The sequence below is a fragment of the Eurypyga helias genome, unplaced genomic scaffold (assembly GCF_000690775.1).
Source record: "Eurypyga helias isolate BGI_N326 unplaced genomic scaffold, ASM69077v1 scaffold3281, whole genome shotgun sequence".
Taxonomy (NCBI): domain Eukaryota; kingdom Metazoa; phylum Chordata; class Aves; order Eurypygiformes; family Eurypygidae; genus Eurypyga; species Eurypyga helias.
In genome coordinates, this window is record NW_010232608.1 from 2389 (window position 1) to 28509 (window position 26121).

At 43.8% G+C, this 26121-nt stretch overlaps 1 protein-coding gene across 1 annotated transcript in view; it reads left to right on the forward strand.

Annotated features, from left to right (window-relative positions):
• Positions 1-246: 246 nt before the first annotated feature.
• Positions 247-26121, forward strand: part of NHSL1 (NHS-like 1) — a gene marked incomplete at its 5' end in the record, with an annotated part of 49524 nt that continues 23649 nt past the window's right edge. Inside the window, 2 exon segments of the mRNA XM_010161433.1 lie at positions 247-399; positions 17263-17390. Coding sequence (XP_010159735.1) covers positions 247-399; positions 17263-17390 — 281 coding nt within the window.

Genomic DNA, 26121 nt, shown 5'->3' on the forward strand with positions numbered 1-26121 from the left:
ATACAACAGCAAGCGTAAATATGGGAAGAGGGAAAGGTGTTTCCTAAGTAACACAGATTTAGACTGGAAATGAGAGGAGGGTTTTTAACTGTCATGGAAGTGTGAGGGTCTAGAGAGCGTTTTGATGGGGCTGCAAGGGCAATCAATCTTGTTTGTTTTAAGATGATGCACGACAAATGCGTTGTGTTTCAGGGCACAGCTGTCTACAGTAGCGTTTAATTTTCTTACTGTTGTGTGTCTCTGCAGCTGTTTCCAACCTAGATGAAGAGAGTAGATGGACTGTGCACTACACTGCTCCGTGGCACCAGCAGGAAAATGTCTTCCTACCCTCCTCAAGACCACCTTGTGTGGAGGACCTGCACCGGCAAGCCAAGCTGAACCTCAAGTCAGTACTGAGAGGTAAGATGCTGCTGCTGACACGGATGTGTCCTAATGGGACAGTAGTTTTTGCCACAGGCTTTGCAAACATATCCAAGTTGTATGCTTCAGAAGGAGCTTATTTGTTTCTCTGCCTGCAGCACATCAGGAGCATTAGTGGGATTTACCTACTCAAATGTGTGTGGATAGGGCAAAAATGCTTTTGCTATCAAGAGACAAGGAAATGTGTTACCTGGCAGAACACCCTAGAATGGAAAAGGAGAAAGCCTGGTGTCTTTTGGCTGTTTCTATTTAGTCTTTGGGGTGGTTCCAAAATTCTATGTTGAATTTCACTTAGTCTTGAGTTACTCCATTTATACTTTAGTGCAAGAACCACACCGGAGAGGTTTCCTTGGTGTTTTCTTTTGGTGTTGTTCAGAAACATTTCCAGGGATGTGGCTACTTGTGAGAGGCTGGCAAAGGCATTGAGGGCAGAGAAGGGAAATGAGGAACAGGGTACTATCTAGGACTCTCAGTAGTGCAAGTGCTTTCTTGCAGAAGGGCGTAGCCTGTTGGTAAGGACCAATGTTTACCCTTGGTACCTTTGTTGGCGGTGTATCCTTACTGTCTGGCATGGGAGGCATTGCGTTGTGTCAGTGTAGCCGTGAGGACAGAGGCAGGCAGCCAGCGGGAGGACTGCAGAACATCTGTCCCTAAGCCAGAAGTAAAGTTTAAAATTACACCTTAATGCCCATGTTCTGGAAATGGTTAACCTAGATTTTTCTTTGCATTGGCTGTTTAACAAACCCTGCGAAGAGCTGACTCGTTTCAAGTCCCTTTTTGTTTCAGCACGACCTGCAGGTACTTGATACCTTGCAGAGTTAACCTGATTTAAAAGAACATTGTAATTTTTGTTTGTTTAACATGACATTTCTGCTTTTTAAACGTACAGCAAACTTCATTTTGTATGTCTGAACAGAGAAGTGTTTGGCTGCCATATTTTATTTTTCTTGCCATTTCTCCAGTTAATTGATTTTCACCATCTCTTACTTAGGTGCCTTTTGTTATCATTTAATGGGAGAGTCTTGACAGCCAGTGTTATTAGCTCACGCATGGCTCAGCAGATAGCCTGTGTGTCCTCGATACTTATTATTGGATTAATGCATTTGTGCAGCCCTTTAGCCTTGAAATGTTTACTGTTCCCTGGCAAGCACACTTACCAGTTCTTTGCAAAAGAAAAATATTTTCCTGCTTTAGATTAAAAAGAATACTGCTTGTGGTTAGTGTTTTGTAAACTGCTCCTTCTTGTATTTTTCTGTTCTCTGGGGTTATTGTCAGTGAAAACCACACAGGTTAGAATGCTCCTCTGATTTCTTGTGTTTTATCAATAATGTATCTACTGCAGTTTCATCTTGTTTCACTAAGTTTCTCTCTAATACATTGGTGTGAAACAAAGTATGATACACTGCTTCCTGCAGCTTACAGAGGTTATTTCTGTCTGCTGGGATGTTTCTCTAGAGCTGCTACTCTTTATAAAACAAGAGCTGCTCAGTACTACAACTTGCCAATCAGCTATTTGTGTTAAATAAAATGGTTTGTGCACATAATGTAGGATTCCTCGGTAATGAACTGCTTTTCAGTTTCTTGCCTTTGGGCTAATAACTAAGAGAGAAGAGAAACTGTGCTGCCTTCACCAGACCTCAAGCTGCTGACATAGTCAACAAAACCCTGCTTGTACTTATTATTATTCACCAAAAGGGTTGTCAGGCATTGGAACGGGCTGCCCAGGGAGGCGGTGGAGTCACCATCCCTGGAGGTGTTTAAGAGGCTGTGGATGAGGTGCTGAAGGACATGGTTTAGTGGTAGTATTGGCGGTGTGGGGTTAACGATTGGACTTGATGATCATAAAGCTCTTTTCCAACCTAAAGATTCTGTGATGTATTTATTAATTTATTTTACTTCATGCTCCTTTTCCTGGGCCATGTTTATTCCCTAAGAGCAGTTCTAAAACAGCTCCTTGCTGTGGCCTGTAGCTGTCCTGTGTTAGCTACAGCATGAATCTCACACCATGTTCAGTAGTGTCATTCTTGCCTGTAGGGGCTCGGTGTAGTAAGAGAAGCACTGACTAAACTTTTGTGAATTTTACTCTGCTGCTGCTTCAACCAGCAGTGGATTCAGGAAGATGCCGATGCTTCTGAACACATTTGGAGGGCTGGGTTAAAGGCTGTGTAGACAGAGAAGAGCTTCATTTAGCGTAAAAGTGCTGTTGAAATGTGACATAATTGTGACAACTGCCAAACTGCTTTTCCACCTGCTGCTTCAGAAAAGACCGTGTTTTCCAACACTACGTAATGGGTAGGAAGTAAATTCAGTGCTGTGTGATTATAGCGTAGAGGACCCTGAGGAAAAGTAGTCTCACGAGAAGCACCATTGGGCTGTCGTGGGAACTTCAGTTCTGCATTTCTTGGCCTCCTGATGATATATCCTCCTGAAATATATGGAATATTTGGATACCTTTTTGGTGTTTCAGATGTGTTGGTTGAGGTGAAGTTTGGGGTGGTAGAATGGCTGTACGTGACCTGATGTGCTGCCTGGCTGGCGGGGAATGAACAGTGTCGATGACAAGGTGTGCTGGACTCTGTGCAGGAAACAGTGGGATAGAATCATAGAATCACTGGGTTGGAAAAGATCTTAGAGATCATCCAATCCAACCGTATCTGTCATCTGGGGATGAATCCACCAGTTTTCCAGAAGGCGTTTGCACAAACTGGAAAGGAGCGGAACAAAAGCGGAATTAGTTTTTTGTCAGAGCTGAGGTTGTGAACGTGCATGGCAGGAGGAATCCTTAGGTGTGATAACAGGGGAAACTTCCTCACAGGAATGCTACTGATGCGCTGAAATAAATTTTGGAGGTGTGAAATCATTGGAGGTTTTTAAGAGTAGGTGAGAGAAACACTCCTCAGAAATAATTTGTGTGTATTTAATCTTACCTTTAGAGGTGGCTGGGTCCCCTCTAACCTGATAATGTGGTACTGAGGGCTAAACTACTGTCTATAGCTGAGACCATTGAAACACCTGTTTGAAGGTTTCCCACTCCTGTTCTTATGAGGATTATGAGATCTGACATTGCTACTACATAGCAACCTGATTGCAGACTACTGTGTTTATTGCTCCTCCTGGGAATAGAAAAGTAAGCATAAAGCCTAGGTAACAATTAGTAACTCACATGTAGAGCGCAACAGTAATTTAAACCACTTCTAAAGATACTGAATGTATAAGGGTATTTCAAAATAATTCAAGCAAGGTATTCCTTTCTATCAAAGTGTTTTCATCCATCTGATACTCACCAGATGAAATCCTGACCAGCTTTTAAGACGATGCAAAGTTAAACCTGTTTATTCTGGTACAATTTTAACAGCAAATTTGTGACAGCATGGGTCTAGCTAAGAAAAAAATAAATCTAGTGGAATAGATAGGAATCTGTCTGTTGTCTAGGATGAACTTGTAAGCCCCACTTAAGGAGCAGAAAAGCTGTTATCGCTGCTTATTCTTAAATTGATTTAAGAATAAAAAAGTAAGGATAGAGATATTGAAATGTATGATATCTAGCCTATCTTGAGAGAAATCAAGTACTCTGCCTGGTGATATACCTTTACAGGTATTGAGTTTGGAGGAGGAGGAGATATTTTCATTAATTTTTTTGTGCAATTTATTTTTTTTACTTTGTATATTTTATACTGAAATGTCCCTTGCTTATCACATTGTGTAAGTTGATGCAGCATGTGATAGTACATATTGCATGGGGAGATTTTTTAAGGTTTTTTTATCTGTGAACTAGCCTTTTACCCTTTTGAAATCAAGGGGAAATACTGTGCTTTTCCTTTATGAAGCTACTTTCAAGTATAAATAGTGAGATCTTGCCTTCAAATTTGTTCATAACTGAGGTAAAGCTATTTATTCTTCTTGCATGCAGGTGCCACCTGAAATTTTGAAAAGCAGTATTGTCCAGTAATCTGAATTAGAAAACGGAGCACCTGGAGGCTGGAAAGTTGTGATGCACAGTGTATCAGTTCTTGAGAACTGTAATGGCTTTATGTAACTTGAAATCTAAAGTTGTCCTTGACTGAAGTCAGTGGCTTGACAGTTTAACCCAGGCTACATTACTGCATTCTAAATGAAAGCTTTCAGTGGCTTAATCAGGTGGCTAGAGCAGAAGAACAAATTCAGCTGCATTTCAGAATCATGGTACCATTGTACTATGATTTAAACATTTAGAAAATGATACAGTTTTTGTGTGGTGGTGATTTTTTTTTAAATGCTTTGTTTGCATTAGATAAAACAGGTGTTCCTTTGGAGAAGGAGCTGGGACCTTGGAGTGGCTGGTGGAGCAGATGGGGTGACGTGCCATCCAGCACACCTGGGTTTCGTAGAATCATAGACTGGTTTGGGTTGGAAGGGACCTTAAAGACCATCTAGTTCCACCCCCCCTGCCATGGGCAGGGACACCTTGCACTAGACCAGGTTGCTCAAAGCCTCATCCAGCCTGGCCTTGAACGCTTCCAGGGATGGGGCATCCACAGCTTCTCTGGGCAACCTGTTCCAGTGACTCACCACCCTCTCTGGGAGGAACGCCTGCCTGATATCCAATCTAAACCTCCCTGCTTTCAATTTAAACCCATTACCCCTTGTCCTGTCACTACAGGCCCTGTTTGTGTCGGTTCTCAATAATATCTTGATCCCCTTGTCCAGGTCATCGATGAGTGCACCCTCAGTAAGTTTGCAGACGACACCAAGTTGGGCAGGAGTGTTGATTAGCCTGAGGGTAGGAAGAGTCTACAGAAGGGTCTGGACAGGCTGGATCGATGGGCTTAGGCCAGTTGTCTGATTTTCAACAAGGCCAAGTGCCATGTCCTGCACTTGGGTCACAACATCCCCCTGCAATGCTACAGTCTTGGGGAAGAGTCGCTGGGAAGATGCCTGGAGGATAAGGACCTGGGGGTGTTGGTCGACAGCAGATGACTATGAGCCAGCAGTGTGCCCAGATGGCCAAGAAGGCCGATGGCATCCTGGCCTCCATCAGCAACACAGTGGCCAGCAGGACCAGGGCAGTGATTGTCCCCCTGTACTGGGCACTGGTGAGGCTGCACATTGAATCTTGTGTTCAGTTTTGGGTCTCTCGCTACAAGAAGGACATTGAGGTGCTGGAGCGTGTCCAGAGAAGAGCAACTGAGCTGGGGAAGAGTGTGGAGCACAAGTCCTGTGAGGAGCAGCTGAGGGAACTGGGGTTGTTTCAGCCTGGAGAAGAGGAGGCTCAGGGGACACCTCATCACTCTCTACAACTACCTGAAAGGAGGGTGCAGAGGTGGGGCTTGGTCTCTTTTCCCAAGTGACAAGTGATAGGACAAGAGGAAGTGGCCTCAAGTTGTGCCAGGGGAGGTTTAGACTGGATGTTAGGAAAAATTTCCTCGCCAAAAGGGTTGTCAGGCATTGGAACGGGCTGCCCAGGGGGATGTTTGATTCACCATCCCTGGAGGTACTTAAGAGGCTGTGGCAAGGTGTTGAAGGACATGGTTTAGTGGTGGTATTAGCAGTGTTAGGTTAATAGTTGGCCTTGGTAATCTTAAAGGCTTTTTCCAGCCTAAAAGGCTGTATGATTCTGTCCATGAGGCTGGACCAGCTCTGAGAGGCTGGACTGCACAGTAGCAGGGCTGAGTTTAATGTTGTTCAGTGTGGCGCTGTTGGGTTTTTTTTTTTGAGGCACACAGTTTTCAGTGCTAAAGGGGCAAGTGCCACATACACAGTGTTTCCTACAGCTTTTTCGGTCTCTGAGGCCAAGCGGTTGAGTGAGTGTTCAACCAGAGTCAAGAAGGTAACATCATAAACCAGCCCCATGGCTGACAGGGTGCACTGGCAGATCTGTCTTGTTGCTCTACATCATGGCTGTGTTTAAAGTACCATTGTCTGAAGAATTCCCTAAAGTACAGCGATCTTCAGCTGGGAGCACAGATACAACAGCAGTAGTATACAGCAGTGATGCAAAATATTTGCTAAGCAAAATAAATTGAGACTAATCCTCACTTTTCTAACTGGGCTATAATCCAAAAACGAACAGCAATGAGGCATGAAGATGTGGAGGAGACCCAGCACTGCTGTAGTGTTGCTTTGCTGAGCTGCTTGGAGCCTGTCATAAGTTCCTGCCCATGTTCCGGGCAGGTTTGCAGGGTTAGCAGTGTGTTCAAAGGTGTGAGTCCAGCATCCAAAAAGGAAAACCTAAAGTAACCTGTAACACACTGGCCTCAGGTAATCTTGCAAACTATGATGAAGTGCAGGAACAGAAAAAAAGTTTCCTGTCATGCACCTGAACTCTTTTTGGTTCTGCATTTTCCATCTATACTATATTCCCCTCAAACTGCTTATGTCAGTTGAAACGATGGGAAGCAGAGCAGGACATGTATAACCAGATTTCCAGGGGGTAGTTATGTTCCAGGTCCCACAGTTAGCAGTGTAGAGCACTTCTGATACAAAAAAAATTCAAAAGTGGGAGAGGACAAGCTCCTCTTTAGGTGTTACTTGTCCATGAGCTGGGAGACAACAGGCATAAAGGGAAGGGACAAAATAACCACGTTGATGTTGAAGGGCAGACGCGGCCAGGCTGAGATGACGCCAGGCTTTCAGGAGATAGCCAGCTCCTGAAGGAAGGGTCTTTGCAGACGCCTTCTCTGCACCATTCAGGTTGCAGCTGAGGAGCAGTGACGCTGGCAGGTTACTGCCAGGGCTGACTGCCCTTCCCAGCGGATAACAAGGTGTCGGATACGTACTGAGGAAGGTGTACCTGTAAATAATGGGAACAGTCTCTATGCTGACTTTCAGACCCCTCTTCAGACTACAGCTGCGGGGACTTCCTGCACGACTGCCTGTACTTTATGCCTTTACACACCCACACCACCCCAGGCTAATGGTGTTGATTCAAGCTATGTACATAATATAGGGCTCATTGTTCCCATGTCTGCGATGATTCATTTATTATCTCATCCTCAGAAGAGCTGGATTTAGCTGACTGTAGCTTCTGTTTAGCTTTGTTGGCCAAATTCAAGGGATGTATTTAAGCAGGAGTGATTGAAACACTTGATTTGTTTTCCAGAAGACATCTGGTTAGCATTGTCAAATAAAACCGGATTTAAGTAGTTACTCATAAAGCCTCTATTATGTCTTGCTGCAAGACCCTCCAGACAGGTATGTGTTTAGCCTTTGTTTTCTCGGTGCATCTGCCAGATCACTGCTCAGATGAGCAATATTAGGGTCAGCCCTACTACTTGGTAATCCTGCTGAGAAGATTATGGACTTAAAATAATCTTATGTTTCATTAAAGAGCTGCAAAATAGGGGGGAAGCACTTCATATTAACAATAGGTCTGGTTCAGGTTCAAAGAGATGTCAAGATGTGAGCTCCCAACCAACTGGAAACCTTAATGAAGTAAAAGACCATTAAAGGCTAGGGGTAGACCATATGCTCCGGAAAGGCCTCAGAGCTGTAAAACTGAAAAATAGAAATCAATTTATTTCTCATTATTTTAGTTTTAATAGTCAAGTTAGTACCAGAGGTTCTGCCTGTGTATCCTGCCCTTTTTACTATTCCTGAATTAATTCACGGGACATCTGTTGATGGTTTTGGCCAAGTTCCATGCTCCAACTGCCCTTTCTAATAAGGAATTTTAAAAAGCAAGTACTCAAATGGAACTAAGCAGAATTTGACTGGGCATCTACACTGCACATGTTTGAAAGCTGTTCTGCTGCTAAAAAAATTAGCTACTTGGAAGCATTGAGGTTGCTTATTTTTAGGTTTAGTTACATAGTGCAGTGCTGAGTGTGAAAACATACAGGATGGTTCTGTGGCAGTGTAAGAAATTTCAGTGAAAGGGTTAAAAGAAGATGAAAATGTGTTTCAAAATAATACTAATGATACTATTTTTTCTTAAACCAGATTAATGCATTTTCTTAATGTTTTATGTTACAAGTCAGAATCAGTAGGAAGATTTAGCTGAAAGATTATGGAACCTCACCCCATTCCACATCTCTGCTCTTTAGTGGAGAGAGGAAATTTGAACTGTCTGTCGTTTCAGTGCTAGGTAAAGCAATTTCCATCACAAGGAATATCAGACTTGCAGCTGTTCCCTTTTTGCTTTTCTTCCTTCTTCCTCTCTTAGATTGGGCTGTTACCCATGCTCCTTTGCAGCATTTTTGACAGATTAAACATTGTGTCCTAGGAGAAGAAATAACTGCCTTCATATCTTTCTATCAGCTGCACTCAGTAGTCTAAGAAACAACAAATATTCATAAAAATGCCAAAGAAAAAGTGGGGAGAATGATTTTAATGCCAGCATCATCAAACGTGCAAAAGGAAGCAAACAAACTGTTAAGCTTAAGACATCTTGTCAGCACTAAACGTAGTCGTATAACACACTTGCAGAAATCTAAATTAACTCAAGACAAACGGTGATAATTATTTTGAGCGCTCCCCAGTGACAGCTTGTTAACAAATACAATTTGCAATGGCTGTTCCATTTCGCTGCCATTAGAAAGGTTTTCTGTGTGGCTGAATCCTGCAGGTGACCTGGGGAGTTATGGGTGGGGTAAAATTTTTTTTTTTTTTTAAAAAAAGAAAGGAACACTCAGCGTGTTTGCATTAACTTAACCCCATTAAAGCTATTTTCACATTACAGAGTTCCTTTTAGTTTGGATCCTTCCTAGAGACCTGCGTCTGATTTGGCCCAGTGAAAATAAATGTAACTGTACACTTGCTTTAATGTCGCACTTTCATGCCCCATCCTTATAGAATCACAGAATGGTTTGGGTTGGAAGGGACCTTAAAGACCATCTAGTTCCAACCCCCTGCCCTGGGCAGGGGCATCTTCCACTAGACCAGGTTGCTCAAAGCCTCATCCAGCCTGGCCTTGAACACTTCCAGGGATGGGTAAAGACATCCAGGGATGGGATGTCCTTGCGCTGCTGCGAGCATCTGCACGGCTCAGCTCTGGAGCAGCCTGAAGAAGCTGGTCTTGAAGGGTGGGCATCTTGTAGAGCAACGATTTTTTTTTTTTTTGCCAGTGATTTAAAAACTTGTGACTTCATATGGCAAGGAGAATGCCATTCTTGCAGAAGAAATGTGTTGGGTATGGGTGTGGACCACCTCCAGGCTTGTCTTATGGTTTACTATATGTACTAGTGAAAATAAAGATCTAGAAATAGTAATACAGAAGTGTGTTTTGGGGGAAGAGAGTGGAATAATAGGGAAGGTAGCTGGTCTGGCAAAGGCTGGCGTTAGCCAAAGCATCTAGATGGAGCTGTTCAAAGGTTTTTTTCATCTGGGCTGCCACAGTGCTACATCTGTTGAAATTCCTGACCCATTAAAGCAGGATTCAGCGCACTGGGTATATCACAACTGAAGTTCACGAACTTGCTTTGCAGTCAGCATTGGTTACAGTTCAGTTGTTACACAAGTGCATCGTTGCTGCGGCTTTACAACATATTCTGAAGCTTTGATATAGGAGCACTCCCTGTGATAGCCAAGTTCTGCAGATGATATGGGGATTTATACATTTAAGGGAGATGGGATTTGATCCAAGCTGAATGGAGTTTTGGGAGGAATATAAAGTGGTAGAGGCAAGCTGTCTGCCTCATATTTAGATCCAGGGACAAAAATAGATGCTGCATTTGCATTAAATTGAGCTGCTTTTTTTTTAAAGTCATATTTAGCATTAGATATTTGTCGAACACGAGATTGCCTTTGTATACCTCTGCTTTTATATAGCCTGTTTCATCCACACAGATAAGAGCTGTGTGTTCTTATCCTCAGTTTACAAATGAGGGACTCCATAAAGAGGCACAGAGCAAAGGCAGTAATTTTAGTTACCTCTGCTTGCCAAAGAGACCTTTGAACTAGGGCGTCTGTTTTAATTACCGTCCCAGCTGTAATAATTTTCAACTAGTTCTTTATCTTCAAAAGTTGCCTCCCTGAAATTCCCTGGTTAACTTCATAGTCCAGAGTTACCCTGGTCTTACCCACATTTTACTACAGCACTGTGAGTAGGGAGAGAGACAGCTGTGCCCTTGAAGAGGTCCCAGTTTGGTAGGTGTGCTCAGGGTATGTCTCCATACACACTGGTGTGACCACTCCCACACAAAACTGACTGTGGCTGTTACGTTTCAGACGGCAAGCTTTTTGCCTAGTGTTCAGAGCACACAGAAAGTTGGAGATGTAGCCTGTGCTCACCCCATCCTGAAGGAATTTAAATTGGTATCTACATGAAAAATACTTTAACTTGCAGTGCTTTATTTTAAGCAACTGTTGGGTGAAAAGCATGCGATCCTCTGAAGCAGAGATGTTGAAATCTGCTTCTTGTGACAAGGATGCCTGCAGCGTTGGACCTGGTGTGTCTAGGATGAGAGTGAAGGCACCTCAGGTTCCCCCTTAGTTGGCTTTATCCTGCGGTGCCTCGCCACATACCCAAGTGCTGCAGGCAGCATGTAGATACACGCTTAGACTCAGAATTTAGGAGGCACATACATGACATATACATCTTGTTGTGTGTGTCTGTAGATGTGAGGTTTTTGACTGGACCTAACCCAGAGTGATTTGCTCAGATGCAGCAATACTGGGTCAGGAGTCTGGGTCTTTTGACATGCACTGCTGTCTGTCACGAGCCCACAAGGCCTTAGGTGTCTCAGCTCTGCTGGAAAAACAAATTCAAAATATGCATGAAGTAAATTATAATGATACATAATTCTTTGTCAGCTTTGAAACAGAAGGTTCTCCAACCCAAGAAGCAGTGATATGGTACGTATTGGTATTATTAAGGTGCAGTGTGACCTGTAAAGTAATGGGTCATTTTGAAAAGTTTGTTTTTACAAGGCAGATGTATATTGTATTAGTGTCTGTCTGGTTTTAGGTAGAATGTTTTAAAGCTATTTGTAAGATTGCATTTTGTAGTTGTGACTTACGGAGGAACGTGGTTTGTGAGTATTTACAGAAAAAGGAGGTGGCTACAGTGTTTGAAGATTAAAAAAAAACACAAAAATTTTGACCTCGGGGAGTAGAGCAGTTTTTTACTGATATGTGCAGTGAATGGATAAATGGGTTTTAATATACTAGTCAGCAGATTTATTTCTGTAGTTGACAGTTTAGCTGACTCTTGCAGTTAATAGCCTCTCTCTCTAGTACCAAAAAAAACCCGATAACAAATCCCAGTCTACAAAATACAAGTTACAACATGAAAGGCTCTGCCAAGAAGTCACCCTGACTTCAGCTGAGATAATTTTTCAAGCGTGCAGCTGTCGGCTCGTTGCTTGTCCCTCCTTGCTGACAGGGAGACAACAGGGGATGGTGAGAAGGCAAGCGAAGCGTGTGCCTACTGTTACCCTCTCTCCCTTCGCACCGGGGAGGTGGTTTTGGCTTCTTTGAACAGCTCTGCCAAGTGGGCAGTGTGTCTGCTCCTTCGGCAAGCTGCCTCTGGTCCAACTGGCATTTTTCCTTCTGGCTCTTAGCAATTGGTCTCAGGTTCCAGGTGTTGTTCTTGACACAAGGAAAATGCAGATGTTTTTGGGACGTTACCTTTCTGTCTTTCGTTGCTTGACCCATTGAGTTGGATGGCTAGTTGTGCCGAACAAGTCAGAGCTATTTACATGCCCAAATAACCTCTCTGCCAGGTTTCCAAGTTCATAGTTTATATTATGGAATCACAGAATGGTTTAGGTTTAAGGGAACTTAAAGATCATCTAGTTCACTTGTGAATACCGTGGTAGTTTAATTCAACCAGTGTCTTTACTGGTTACCTGTAAATACTTAGAAACACAGAAAATTGGATTTTTTTTATATTAACCTCTTTACTAGGTGCTTGGAAGAGTGTGTACGTGTGGATGTAGACCGCTACAGAGCTTAAGGCCTGATCCTGCAGCAGTCACGTGAGCAGCGTTTGCTTACACGAGTAATCTCGTTAGAGCTAATCTGGTGAGTGATGGCTGCACCATCAGGCCTGAGGCATGGAGGACTGGTGCAGGGTGGTGGCAGAAAGCTGTGGCTTTGCGCTGCTGGGGCCGCACCCTGGGGAGATGTCCCAGGCGCAGGTGGGGTCCAGCCCTGAAAACCAGCACCTGGAGCCTTTCTCCTCGTAGGGAGAAAGGTTACATTACACGGTGCCCTGACCATGGCAGGCAAAAGAATAGTTTGATGAAGAAGTTTGTGAAAGATGATGCCTAGTCTTGCACAGTTCATTTACAGTTAAGAAAACCCAATGCATTTATGGAAAACTTCTGAAAATGACTGTGAATCCATCTTCCCTGACCAGCTCTGCTGCTGGCAGGATGATGCATTTCAGGATGATGCATTTTCCTTCATAGAACCTTCAAGATACTGTGACTGGTTTTAGGGGTAGGAAGCTCAGCAGGTACAAAGTGTTACCAAAACTGGTTAAAGGAGAAGAAAAGACCCCACATCCAGCCCCCTCCCAGCAAACCCAGCCTTCCTTCTGTCATGGAGCAGTGAAGTGTGTGGGTCTGACTAAGCAGACAAGGTAAACATTAAGCCTGGTTTTCCACGCTAATACCATGTCAGGTGAATTACCAGGGTCTCGATATTGTGCCTTCTGTCCACTCTGGTGATTTGTGGCTCAAATTATTATGTGAGAATATGATTTCAAGTTGTTAGAAAGGCAGTAAATCACCTCTGCCTGTGAGATGATGTTTTGTGTTACCAGCTCAGGGTCAGCTGCGATGGAGTGTGAGTTCCTGATATAAAATGGAGATCTGGGCTGAGAGGCTTGGAGGTATTTTCATACACTTGGCCTGTTGGCCTGTCACAGGGGCTATAAGATTTTACGAGGAGAGATGGAGTTACTCCCAGCAGTGCTGAATTCTATACTTGTGGCTCCAAACCGGTGCAGAATCGCAGTCAGCTCAGTTGAGCCCTTGCTCTCAGCGTGGTGCTGCCGATCGATACCCATGCGATGGAGGGAGGAGGGGTCAGAGAAGGATGATGCGCTCACCTGCTGTCGGCGAGAAGCACGCACCCAGCACGCTCCTGAAATGCCAGGGTTTAGCAAACCCTGCGGTAGTGCAGTCCCGAGCAGACGGACAAGCGGTTGGGTGTATGGCAGTGACTCGCATGTACTGGTGTTGGGCACTGACAGCTTTAACGCATTTTCTTCTCCGTTGCACATTTTCCTGACGTCCTATCGAGTAACTGTGGAAGCGGCCAGGGCGGCCTTTGAAAGGGTTTTAACCACGTTTCCTACACACTTTCTTCATGCTGAACTAAAACCATTCTGTGAACAGCAAAACTCAACTTCAGGCAAAATTCCCTTCTCTAGGAAGGGTTTGACTTCTACCACGAAAGTAGGAATAAATTACAGTATAATCTGCCTGCAGTCACTTTTAAGCAACGTAGATAGTACAGAGAATGTTTTCAAAGTTAATGTATCACAAGTATAGATTGAGGAGGACTAGAACCGATGGTTTTACCGAGCCAGAAAAGCACTTGCAGGGCAGCAGAAGGCGACGGGCAGCACCCCTGCTCACTCAGCCCCAGAAGCAGTTGGGGGATGAAGGGAAAGTAGTCTCAGCCTTTGTGCTGTGACACTACCCAGTGCAACCACTGATGGCAGTTGCCAAGGCAGTAGCTCTTTCCTGGTCCTCCTGGGTGAATGGTCAGCGTTTGTGTAAGCAAAACCAGTTCATCTGGAGCACAATAATGTTACTGCACATTCGGATCAGACACATGCAAGATTTTGGCTTTGAGCTTGGCTGAAGTGTGTGCTGCAGATTTGAACTGGCAGGCGCATCCTCAGGAGTGGGTGTTTGTGTCCTGCCTGATGCAGTCTCTTGGGGTCTGCCTTGGCAGTTCTGAGGGAGAAATACGGAAGGCCTGTGCATGGTTTTGTGTATTGGATAATGTGGGTAATGGCAACCCTGCTGCTGAGTTCAAGAGTCTGGATGTCCCTGGTTGAGCTAGCGCTAATGTAGTGTCACATTCTTAAAACCAAAGATTGCTAACAACTGGAAGCGCGTGTATCCTTCTGTTCCCTAGACAGCTTTCTGTCTCTGAATTAACGTGCATAACTGTAAGAACTTTTTCATAAGCTCAGTGTCTAGTGCTCCTCTCTGGGATCATGGGAATAGGACCAGCAATTGCTCCTCTGGGAAAAAGGAAACATGCCTGGAGTTTTTCCTAGAGTAAGACTTTCTAGTTTCTTCATAGATATATTTTACATAAATAAAAAACCATTCATATGAAAAATACAAACCTGATTGCTTGCAGAGGACTGTGGGCACCTTTAGCTCCATCTCATCACTATTATTAGGGCGGTTTATGAGCAGCAGTTGCCACCCTCAGTCTGGCAGGAACCGGAGCTTCAGTTAGATGCAGTGGTTGACCTTGTGTTTTACTTCTGGGCTGTTGCAATGTGAAGTGGAAGATATCCGCCGAAACCCTCTGCTGAGGTTTGCTGCCTCGGGTGCTGTCCAGGGTGCGTGTTTCCTGCTGTGCTGCGAAATGTACAGTGACAGCGTGCAAATAGAAAAGCTGTTCTGGGGACAAACAACCTTTTTGTTGGTGTGGTTCACCTGGCAGCTTGTAGTGATTCTCTTGGCTTCTCAGCAGTGTTGCTGCAAGAGCTTCTGGTGCTACATGGGTCTTGTGTTGTGCACAGATGGAGGCTGTGAGCTTGATGAACTGCCAGTTTTTTACCGTCAGTCCACTTGAACTTGCGGTGGACTTAAGACCTTCAGTGTTGACTTCCTTAAATTTTTGGGGCTCTTACGCACTTTGTGAGGTGCACTATTCAACATCTTCATCTCCTCGGCTAGGAAAATAAATAGAATCAAACAATTAATACCAGAGGGTGCATCTGTCATGCTCCGTAAGGGCCTTGGGGCGTGCTGTGACGCCTGTTGCTGGTCACAGAAGTCACCAGACTTGACCCTGGGCCTTATCGCAAGAACAGGAGGAAAAATAACTGCATTCTTATGTTACCCCTTAGGTTGTCTTCATGTTTGTTTGTGGTGATTAGCGACTGATCTGAAGGTAAAACTTGCAGCACCTAAGTTGACAACTTTGCGTGTTAACCAGTGCTACAGGTTGACACAGCTCTTCGGGCTGTCTTGTTCCGCCACAGGTCGCTTACCCCTTTGATTTGTAGCTCAGACTGACAAACAGCCTGTCAGGGTGCTCACGTTTTTGAGTGTTATGTGCTGCATCCAGTGCCAGATTTGGAGGGACGGTCGAGGAATTTGTTTTGCTGTGGTTGCTGGCAGTCATTTCACACACACACCCCCTCAAGTGCAGCAGCTGTTTGCCAGATGCGTGCAGTCAGCATGCTCACACGTGAAAACAGGTAAACAGGGTTACACACCCTCTGTTCCTGAGATCCAGTAGCAATTCTCTATCTCCAAACCCACCACACCATCCTTGGTCCTTCAGTCGAGAGATTAAGTGGCAGGTTCATGCCATACTGCTCTTTTTGACTCCATACGGAAACGTGGTAAGCCAGGACGTACGTTTGCCTGTGATGGACGTGGGTAGTTGTCAAGTTGTAAGCTTGCTTTCTTGATGGGCATGTGCAGGTGCAGGGAGATCCACAATAATTAAATCATCACAGAGCTGTGGTTGCGCTAGGTCAGTTAACCCATCAGCACTGGAGTCCTCAGACCTCAGTCGCAGAAGCATCTAACAGAGGAAGTGTATGCTGGAGTTGGAAATTGTAACTCCACTTAAGTGTTTGCCAGGCAGAAGCCTCTCTACAACCTAGCCCTCAGTATAAACATGGCCTGTTTTCCATTTTAAGGGGTATTAAAAAGATGAGGGCAGGGAAACAGATGATATAATCACAGAAAGTCTTTCTCCAGCAAGTGATGATAAAAGCACTTGGTATCACGGTGATGCCTGTCTGTTGTGCAGAAATTCAGGTTCCTTAGAAATGTACCAAATACTTGATTTCCTTTTTTTCTTTCCTCATCTTCCAACAGATTCAGATATCTGTCTCTGGAAATGTGAAGCTAACAGTTTGACTGGGCTGATGAGTTTGGTTGCCGCATCTTGAACATTTAATTTTTCCTTATGCTCTGGCGTCTGTTATTCTTTAGCACAGTCACACTGAATATCAATTAGGAGGCGGGAAGATGATTGTGGAAAACTTGGGTGAGGGGGATGAGATGCTGACTGGGATTGTGGGCATTTTGAGTGGGGATGCATGTTTGCTCTGAATTCTTTCTGAGCTTTGAAAACTCTCTGCTGTTCAACTACATGTGCTCTGCAGTGACGTGCGATTTGGAGATCCCCGTGATTTGCATTCCTTTCTCCAAAAATCACAATAAATGGTCTCTTCTGTGGGCAGGAAGACAAGTGGTCAGTGCCAGAGTTATTTAGCAGATGGTGCTTGAGTAGCGAGCAATATCATCCTTTCAAGTGTAAGGCACGTAATGGATGTCTACTGGCCTGGCAAATGAGACCCCCGGTGCTACTCACATGCTTCCGGCTCCCATCCTGCAAGATGATGCCATCTGTCAAGACACTGAGCCAGGCCTCGCTTAAATAAATAAATAAATACATGCATAATCCGTTTCCCACTTCTTTCCAAAGCTCTTGCCATCTCTAAGTTAAAGAAATGCCATGTCTGTATACGCTGTGTGTGGGCATATGTATATAATACATGTGAGGGAGGAGGAAGCTACAGATACAAATACAAGAAATGCGCCTTTGGGTTCTGTTACCTGGGGCAGACAATGCCAATGTGTGATAAACAGTTTCAGGGAAATGCTGTATACTTTTCTAAGTGTTTGGGTGTTTTAAGTACACCAGGCATAAAGCAGTAGTGGCTCCTGTGGTACATTAACCTCCTCTTTCTCTGTCTTTCGGCAGAGTGTGACAAACTGCGGCGGGATGGCTACCGGAGCTCGCAGTATTACTCTCAGGGCCCCACCTTCTCCTCGTCCTCCAGTGCAATCTGTGGAAGTTACCAGGATGATTACGAAGAAATTGAACAAAAGGTAAATGGCGGGGGGCAAAGCGCTGGAAAGAATTCATGCCCGGTGCAGTTTAGTTGCCTGCCACAACGTTGTTCAAATAAGGGAGGAATTTTAGAAGATTTTGAAGATGCTTCTGCTCTTGAATTACCGTGATATTAGGTCATCTGACTTCCGTAGTCTTTTAAAAATCCCAGTTCTGCCCATGTGTTCATACGACGTTCCCACTGGCACATGGAAGGTGTGAAAGCCAGGAGGAGCTTGATAAGTTCTGGAGGGCAGGCCCAGCAAGGGTGGCTGTTCTCAGTCTGTTACGAGTTTACATTCAGGTGGCAGAAGAGCTTTAACCAGCCATCAGTGCATTGTGATGGCGAATGTGCGCCATCCGAGTTGCTAACACAGGCGGTTAAGCAGTTCCTGTAGGTAGAGGCTTTGTCCTAACGCATCACAGCTCTTTGCATAAAGGCATCCAGAAGAAGGAAGGATTGCCCACAAAGTTGGGTTTATAGCTTTCTTTCAGTGTGCTTCATGGTTTTCAGGTTTATATGCCCACATCTCAACTCCGTGTACGCTTGGGTTATAATCTAGAAATGAGTTAAACAGATAAAGAGAAGGGACAGATGAGCACGAGTCTGAAGAAAATAGTGAAGACATATTATGTACATCAGTTTAGTTATGTAATTGAATCTTAGTAACTTGCATTAGTGTTCTAGAGAAGAGATTGTGCTCCCCTGTCCTTACATTACTCTGTTGTGCCTGTGGGCTCCGAAAGAGAAGCCAGCTTTGGTGTTACGGGCTAGAACGTTACCGCTAGGGTGGACAGCAAGATGCGCTGGACCCTGGCTGCCAAACCTGAAATGCTGGAGCTTCTGGGACTTTCAAGATAGATATTCTAAAATGCCACAAACTGCTGTTGCTTAGAGAGTGGGAGGATATCCTTGATTGTAAAGCAGTTTGATTTCTTTGAATAGTTACTAAAACGTATGTGCCTCTGTAGCATGGACCAAATACCAGTCACTATACAAAGTGTGCAAATCTTGAGAACTCACTTTAAAAGCTACAGTGTTCTCAGTTCTGTCCTCCATGGTTTTTAATCCCATAATAAAAGGTGTTGTGGAATATGTACAGTCTCTCATCCAGGTGGTGATTGCATTATACCCATGTGCTGGCAGGGAATGTTAGAGCATCTTGTTTAGCTGTGTGTGGTATGTGCTGGCAGTGAGCAGAGAATGTAAGGCACATTCATAGTGTGGGATGCATTGTAGTGACAATTTGCAAAACGTTGCTGAAATCAGTGGAGTTATGATTTCCACTGGGGAAAGTATTAACACATTGTTTGTTGCTACTAATGTACTGCAAATATATGGATACATGTATGTTATCAACTGGTCTTAGCCAGTGCTGTGTAGCATGTGACCCTCTGCACATGTAAAACACACAAAATTTTAGAAGATCTAAATACACTTTTTTTAAACATTTCTAATGAGAGCATATAGGCACAGGTGAGGCCTCTTAGAGACTAAGAGCTGTCATCCTTATCTGGGTTTAAGGTGGGTTTTTGGGTGTTAACATGTCACTAACAATTTCTGTGCATTCTGAAAAATATGAATGCAAATAAAGGTGCCTCTTCGGAGCATCTCATAGGATAGCGCGTCCATTTCAAATTGGAGTAGTTTCCTTCAGCTCTTCTTAGCTGGAAGGATGATTCAGAGCTGTGGAGAAAGATAGTTGCCAAATTGACAGTATTGGATGTTACTGATTATGTCAGAACCTTAACCCTGCCGCTTTTATTTGCAGCTCAGAGAGGCATTAATCCCTTGTAAAAGGTAGCATGAGTCTCCCTTCATATGGTACCACTGAGTATTTAGTGGTGTCCTTTGGCCAGCATCTTTTTCCAATTGGCTTTTTTTGTAATAGCCTAAAATTTTACTCCTTTTTTTAAAATGAACACTTACCACAATGCATCTCTCAACTTGAATTATAATCTCACTGGTAAAGTGCCAAGTAATTCTAGTAAGTCTTATGCCTTGAGCAAGTAATATTTCAGCTGTCAGAAGAGTTCTTCGCTGACAGTGTGGAACTGGGGTCACCAAAATCCTGTGATTCAAAATGTGAACTTCTCCCCACTAGATGAAAGCTTTGTAACTTTCTTGTCTATTTAAAGCAAAAAAAGCCAACATTTAAATTCCGTACATGTAGTACTTAATAGTTGAAATTCGAGAACAGCAGAATAATGATGGATGGATGAATAGCTATTTATTGTTGGGAAATCTGCTTCTAAGTTGACATAATTGCCAACTTGCAGAAAATCTATGTTTTGCTGCATGGTGATTTCGTAAAGGAAACCATCTTCCCCTTCTCTTTTTCATTTGCTTTTTAAAAAACAATGTAGCCAGATATTCCACTTGTCTGTCTCTGCTGGAGACATAATATGAAACCACGGGTAGGTGATGTGAGAGGAGACCTTGATCCACAAATGTTCTCAGGTTTTGTGGAGGTGGGTGTCTGTCACCAGAGGGTAATTATTCATACCACAAAGCACATGGTTCAGCGTGAGTCTTTGAAAGTGTCTAAGATAAGCAGAACATTTGCTATTCCAAAGGAAAATCGCTAGGGATAAGCGCGCAAGGTTGCCCAACTCAAAAACGCAAGCAGTCAAAATTAGAAAACACAGAAAGCTGAAGTCTGTGAGTGGTAGTTGATGTAAAATGAAGTTCTTGGAGCTACCCTTTTGCTTTCAACGCTTGTTCTTAGAAGTTACATTAGTTGCATGCCGGCAACCCCACCAAAGTACTGATCCTCATTGAGTTTGTTGGAGGTGAAGTTGGTTTATCTGGATTTTACATCTCGGGACTATCACACTGTCCTTTCTCATCTCTTACATACCTCTGTTGGTGACACGACTTGGGACCTATTCCTATCCTTCAGTTTTGCTGTTTTCCCATTGTCAAATATATGTTGAGATGTAACTTTCAAACTCTGGTTCCCCTTATGTTCTAAAATGTATACGTTGTGTATATTGAAAGTATTTGTCTTCTGTGTGTTCTTCTCTCCTTTTTTCTTTCCCTTTTTATCACTCATTCTCTTTGTTTCTTTTTGTCTCACTCAACAGTCTAGTCTGTTAGACTGCATCCCTCAGTCTTGCATTAGCGCCTGCTGTCATTTGGTTCCCTGGAGCAACAAGGTACCTTGCCCACAAGTGGGACCATCCAGCTGCCGAATCTGCAGCTTGATGTTTCTTGTAGCATTTAGGATATAAGCAGTTTTATTCTGCTCTTAGCCTTCAGTCACTGCCTGCTTCTGTTTAAAAACAAAACCCAAACCCCAACTGCTCAACAGAAGAATGTCATGCCAGGTTTGTTTCCTTTACTTTTCCTCATTATTCCTTTTTGTCTGCAATCCAGTATCTTCTGTTTACTTGCTTCACTGAAGTTTTTTGACTCCTTTATGTCTATTAACATTTGCCTCCTTTGCAACCCCTCCCATCAATGAACACTGTGTTTTATTTAATTGGCTGCTTCGTTGTTTTTTATAGCCAAGGAAAAACTTTAGACATTTGGAGTAATGTGGGTTTTTTTTTTTTTTAATTATGAATGTGAGCTACGGAGAGTACTTGCTCCTGGGCATGCAGTACATCATGTCTTTATTCCATCTATGAAAATGTTTTTATGCCAAAAACTCATGGTATTTTTCCCCGGGTCCTGTCATTTTTTTTATGAACTCTGCCTTAATACAGTCTGTTAATCTTTGGGTGAAAAAAACCTTTATTTTGCCTATTCCTGGGAGGGGTGGGTGGGAAAGTGTATTTTTGCCACTGCACTTAGCCAAACTGTTAGTCGTCTTTTCAGTATCCTAAGTGAAAATAAATCCATTAACTGTATTGGCTTGAGGGACGAGAGGAGGTCTAATCTAAAAGTTTGGAGGTGGGAATGCTTGAGATCCCCGAGGCCTGGGCTCTGGCAGAACTGGAGAAACTTCTGGGTGGTGGTGCCCGCAGCTGGCTTTGCTGCCCTGCATTGGAAGCTCTGGTGATCATACTGCTTCGCTTTTTTCTGAAAATACCGCTCGGTTTGCTGAGTTGAAACAGCAGGACAAAGCATAGAATGCCAGAGCGTAAGGAAGTGAGCACAGAAACTCTCTGAACAAACAAAAGAGAGTAATTCTTCACTCACTGTGTGATTGCTGTGGATGCTGAAAGTTTACATGGATTCAGAAACAACTGGGAAATTTCTTGGAGAGGGGAACGACTCCATCCAGTGCTGAGAGAACATTCAGGGGAAGGTATCCTCTGGTTTAACTGCATCTGTATATTGTCGATTGGACATCATCCTATGGCAGATACCAGGTAGGATTTTAGAGCTCTAATCTGGTGCCCTATGCTCTTAATGCTTTTAGTCTCATTGTAAGAGAGTAGAGAAAGAAAAAAGGAACATTTCTGGAGTGCTGGTTAAGGGAATAACTTGCTTGATGGTTGGTAAAAAAAAAAAAAAACAAACCAGAAACCAAACCCTTCCAGGATGAGACAGTGAATGTTACGAAGTATAGGATTTAGTACGATAGCAGAGTTGGCTAGTGCAACTGAAGATCTGTGTGTAGAAGTAATAAAAAGGAATATTCTACCAAAATTTGGGAGGGGGTAGACTATAAGGAGATTAAGAATAAACAGGGTATGCTGCAAGGTACGCAGCATAGAATTGCTCGTCTTCTGGGACCTCTCAAGTAGCATGAATGTGCTGAGATAGTGAAACCCTTTGTTGCATCTCCATGGCTGAGTAGGCTGGAGGAGAATAGGTCAACAAGGCAAGGGCTTGCTGAGCCATATAGCTTGTCTACAGGGTATTAATTGAAACATAGACTGGTTTGGGTTGGAAGGGACCTTAAAGATCATCTAGTTCCAACCCCCCTGCCATGGGCTGTTTCTGTCCTGGATTCTCATTTCAACTCCCATTTGAAAGGCCATGTTTTTTCCCCTCTAATGCATGTTTATGGAAACACTGGATGGTCCAAGACTGATGCTTTCACATTCCATCCCACCTTTCCCTCTTCCCTGGTCCATTAAAACAGACAAATTCCAAAAAGGTTTTCCTGGGGAGGCGAGTCTAACGTCCTGTTGCACAGAAATTTTGCCATTTAAGTCTAGCAGTAAAGTCACTATGAATCAGAGATGCTTTAAAAATGAGACAAGTGCTTTCTGTTTCATTACGAACACAGTCAGAACATAGCCAACCAGCTTTGTGAAGCAGATACATAGTCTCAAAGTACTGCCTTGTCCAGTTCTATTTCTGATACAACAGAAACCTGAGAAGACCTTCCTGTTATACAGCAGCAATTCACTGCATCTTCCAGCAAGCTTCTGTGTTTTACACCTATGACTGTTTGCTAAAAACATGTAAATCCCTATTTCCATCCTGATTATAAAGGTAAATAATTTCTGTGTGAAGAAAGCTGAATGATCAGCTGCTCTCTTCCTCTCTGTGCAATAAAGCTGTGTGTGGCTTTCTCATGCCCGTTAAAAGTATCTTCACATCAAAAAACCACTATCCCCCTTTCTCTCCTTTAGGAGAAAGAATGTAAGTAGAGACAGTCGGGGACTATGGAAAGTGCACCTGCAGCACTATCCCGCTGTTGTCGTGATTCTCTCTCCTTTAGGAGAAAGAATGTAAGTAGAGACAGTCGGGGACTATGGAAAGTGCACCTGCAGATGGAACATGAACATGCCTTCCTACACCCAAACCCATCCACAACTCTTACTGAACTATTTTGTGTACACACCACTGTCCTGTGGCAAAAAATAGTCTTACTGACATGGTGTTTTCACCTCAGCTGCACGATTGGGTTTTCATTTGCTTTTTGTTTGTTACATGCTCACTGGGCTGATTCATTTTTCCCTGTCTTCCTCCATCTGTCCCCAGTTTTCTCAACATTTAATTCTGAAAAAAATTGTGATTGTTGCTCCACGTTTTTCGGATAATTAAAATTGTCTTGCAGTACATCCTTCAGTTTTTCAATCTGCTTATCTACTGTAACAGAAAGACTTCTGCTTGGTTTGGGCAAGTTCCTTGGAAAGGAAGGGTGGCTTTGTAACCAGCATCTCTGCCACTTGATGCGATGGCGTAGCCCCTGGTGACTGCAGTGTGACAGCTGAGACCTGGCACTGCAGTACAGTCGGAACGTGACAGATATCGATGTTGACAGTGTCACCCAAGCAGAGTATCTGAAGATCACTGGAGCTCATCCTCACCCCATGCAAACTGCAAAACCAGGCTTGAGGGGCCTCCCTTTGAGCCCTGATTCAGGCGGAGAAGATCTCTTTGTGGAAGAGGGAAAGCAATATTTCTCTGCCTCCACCCCTGATTACTCCTTTAAGTGCACACACGTGCCCCTGGTGGCACCGGGCTAGCACCCCAAGTCCACATTCCTTACAAACCCTTCCTCTCTCTTGGCTTTTCTTAAACCTAACTTGGGGGGAGTACGGCCTGCAGACAGCTTTCCCTTCTGCAGTGGCCTTTCTTGCCCATATTGCTGAAGTTCATGAAGGTTTTTTATAAACTTGAGTGTTGTGAGGTGGGAAACTGCTTGTGTTTGTGTGTAGGTGTCGTATACATAGAATCATGGAATGGTTTGGGTTGGAAGGGACCTTAAAGACCACCTAGTTCCACCCCCCCTGACATGGGCAGGGACACCTTCCACTAGACCAGGTTGCTCAAAGCCTCATCCAGCCTGGCCTTGAACACTTCCAGGGATGGGGCATCCACAGCTTCTCTGGGCAACCTGTTCCTGTGCCTCACCACCCTCTCCGTGAAGAACTTCTTCCTGATATCCAATCTAAACCTCCCCACTTTAAATTTAAACCCGTTACCCCTTGTCCTGTCACTACAGGCCCTAATATGTGTGCCTGCACTTGTGTATATGTATAAATGGTGTCGGTACACACACTCATAAAAAGCTAAGCATTCATATGGTTTTATAGCCTTTTTAAAACAACTCAGGCTTGAAAAAACACTGGTGTCTTTCAAGAAGCTTGTGTTGAAAGAATTGGTGGGGCTGTCGCAGGGCTGAGCCCTTTCCTAGAGAGCAGCATCCATCCCATCCGCAGCCTGTCTCCTAGAGAAATGCAAGGATGACAGGAATGGGTTATTTCCTCGAGGAGCTCTCTCATTTCAGAGTGTGGTTCCAAACCACAGGATGACAGTAGTAGTAATTTCATTGCCTGAAATGTTTCTTTTATTATTACCTGAAGAGGTTTTACTTTTATTTTACTTGTTTCTTGGAACTTGATTTTATTTTTTATCTGGACCCAGTCCTAAAGGATGTAGAGTTGAAGCATAATAGAATAAATAAATGGTTGTTCGTTTATAAACAGCAGAAACTCCTCATGGTAACAGGAAGAAAATTAAAATCAGAATTGATAAACAGTGGTTGTGGCACAGTGTCTGGGCACGTCTTTTGTATAGCACTCAGCTTCAAGAGAAAACACATTGCCTAGACTGAAACCCCATAATAATAACTAAAAACACCCCATCTGTTATAAATAGCTCTGATGTTTGTTTCTATGTACAGCAGTGAGGGAGTAACTACTGGGGGAGGCGGTGATGCAGTGCTGACAGCCCTATTTTGGGTAGTAGTCTGCTCTCCAAAGGGAGAGAGGAATAAGGACGAAGTGAGGAGGGCTGTAGTGCAGGTCGGGTGGTAGAGAGGGAGGTCCCAAAGCAAACACCCCTGAAGTAGAAGAGTGGGAAGGCTGCAGAGAGATCTCTGCTGGTGCTGCAACCTCTACGCAACTCCTCTTCCATGATCCTTCTGTTTTGCCTGGGATCTGGAGGAGGCCAAGGTTGGTTTTCCTCCAGGTCTTCCTTCCTCTCCTGCTTCTGGGATTCCCTAGGGATGCCTTGCTGGCAGGAGCCTGGGGGAGAGAAGGCTGCTTCTCCCAGATTTGCTTGGAACTTGTGACCACCTGCTAGAAGCCCCAGTGATGCCTCCTGTGTGTCCTGAACCTGCCTGTCCTCGGGCTTTGCTGTAGACTAGTTCTGTGCTGTCAGTAAAAAGGTACATTATGGCTTTTTCTGCCATTACTGGCCTGCAAACAAGGACCTTGTAATGAAAACAGACTTGAGCCCCAAAAGTAAATGGCTTTTTTGGCTTATAACTTTGTCTGGTGGAAGGATTTACACGAGCTGTTGCAACCTCTTCTGGTGCAGAAAGCTTTTTATTTCATTGGTTGGGGGTTTTTTTGAGTCTGTCATGGAGGTGAAATCTGCCACTTTGATAAGGAATGACTTCTAAAATAACTATTTTATGGCTACTGATATTAGCTGTTTCATCCTTGAAAAATGGGCAAAAGGAAAGCCTTGACTGTGGCTTGAGTTCTCCAAGGCTAAAGCAAAGTAATTCTTGCTGCCTCACTGATCCATGTCTGATGGTTTTATAAAGTGCATTGGCTGATTCTTTTACTGAGCTCTCCCAAAACCTGTCTCTTGATAACAAGCTTCTTGCTGAGACCATATGCATCCCTACAACCTGGTACAGGTAGAGCGAAGCAGAGCTCAAATCTCGTCTTCCTCATAGGGCACTGTGAAGGGTTTACTACTCCAGGGACAAGGTCAGTGTGTAAGATAACGGGTTACTGTGCTTTGCTCTGCTCAAGACTACTCTTTTTCGCTCTCATTAGTATATATTCCCTGGACTCATCAGTTGGCTTGGGTAAATACAATTCAGGTGTTTTGTTGTGGGGTGCTTTGTGTTTTAAATCACTATT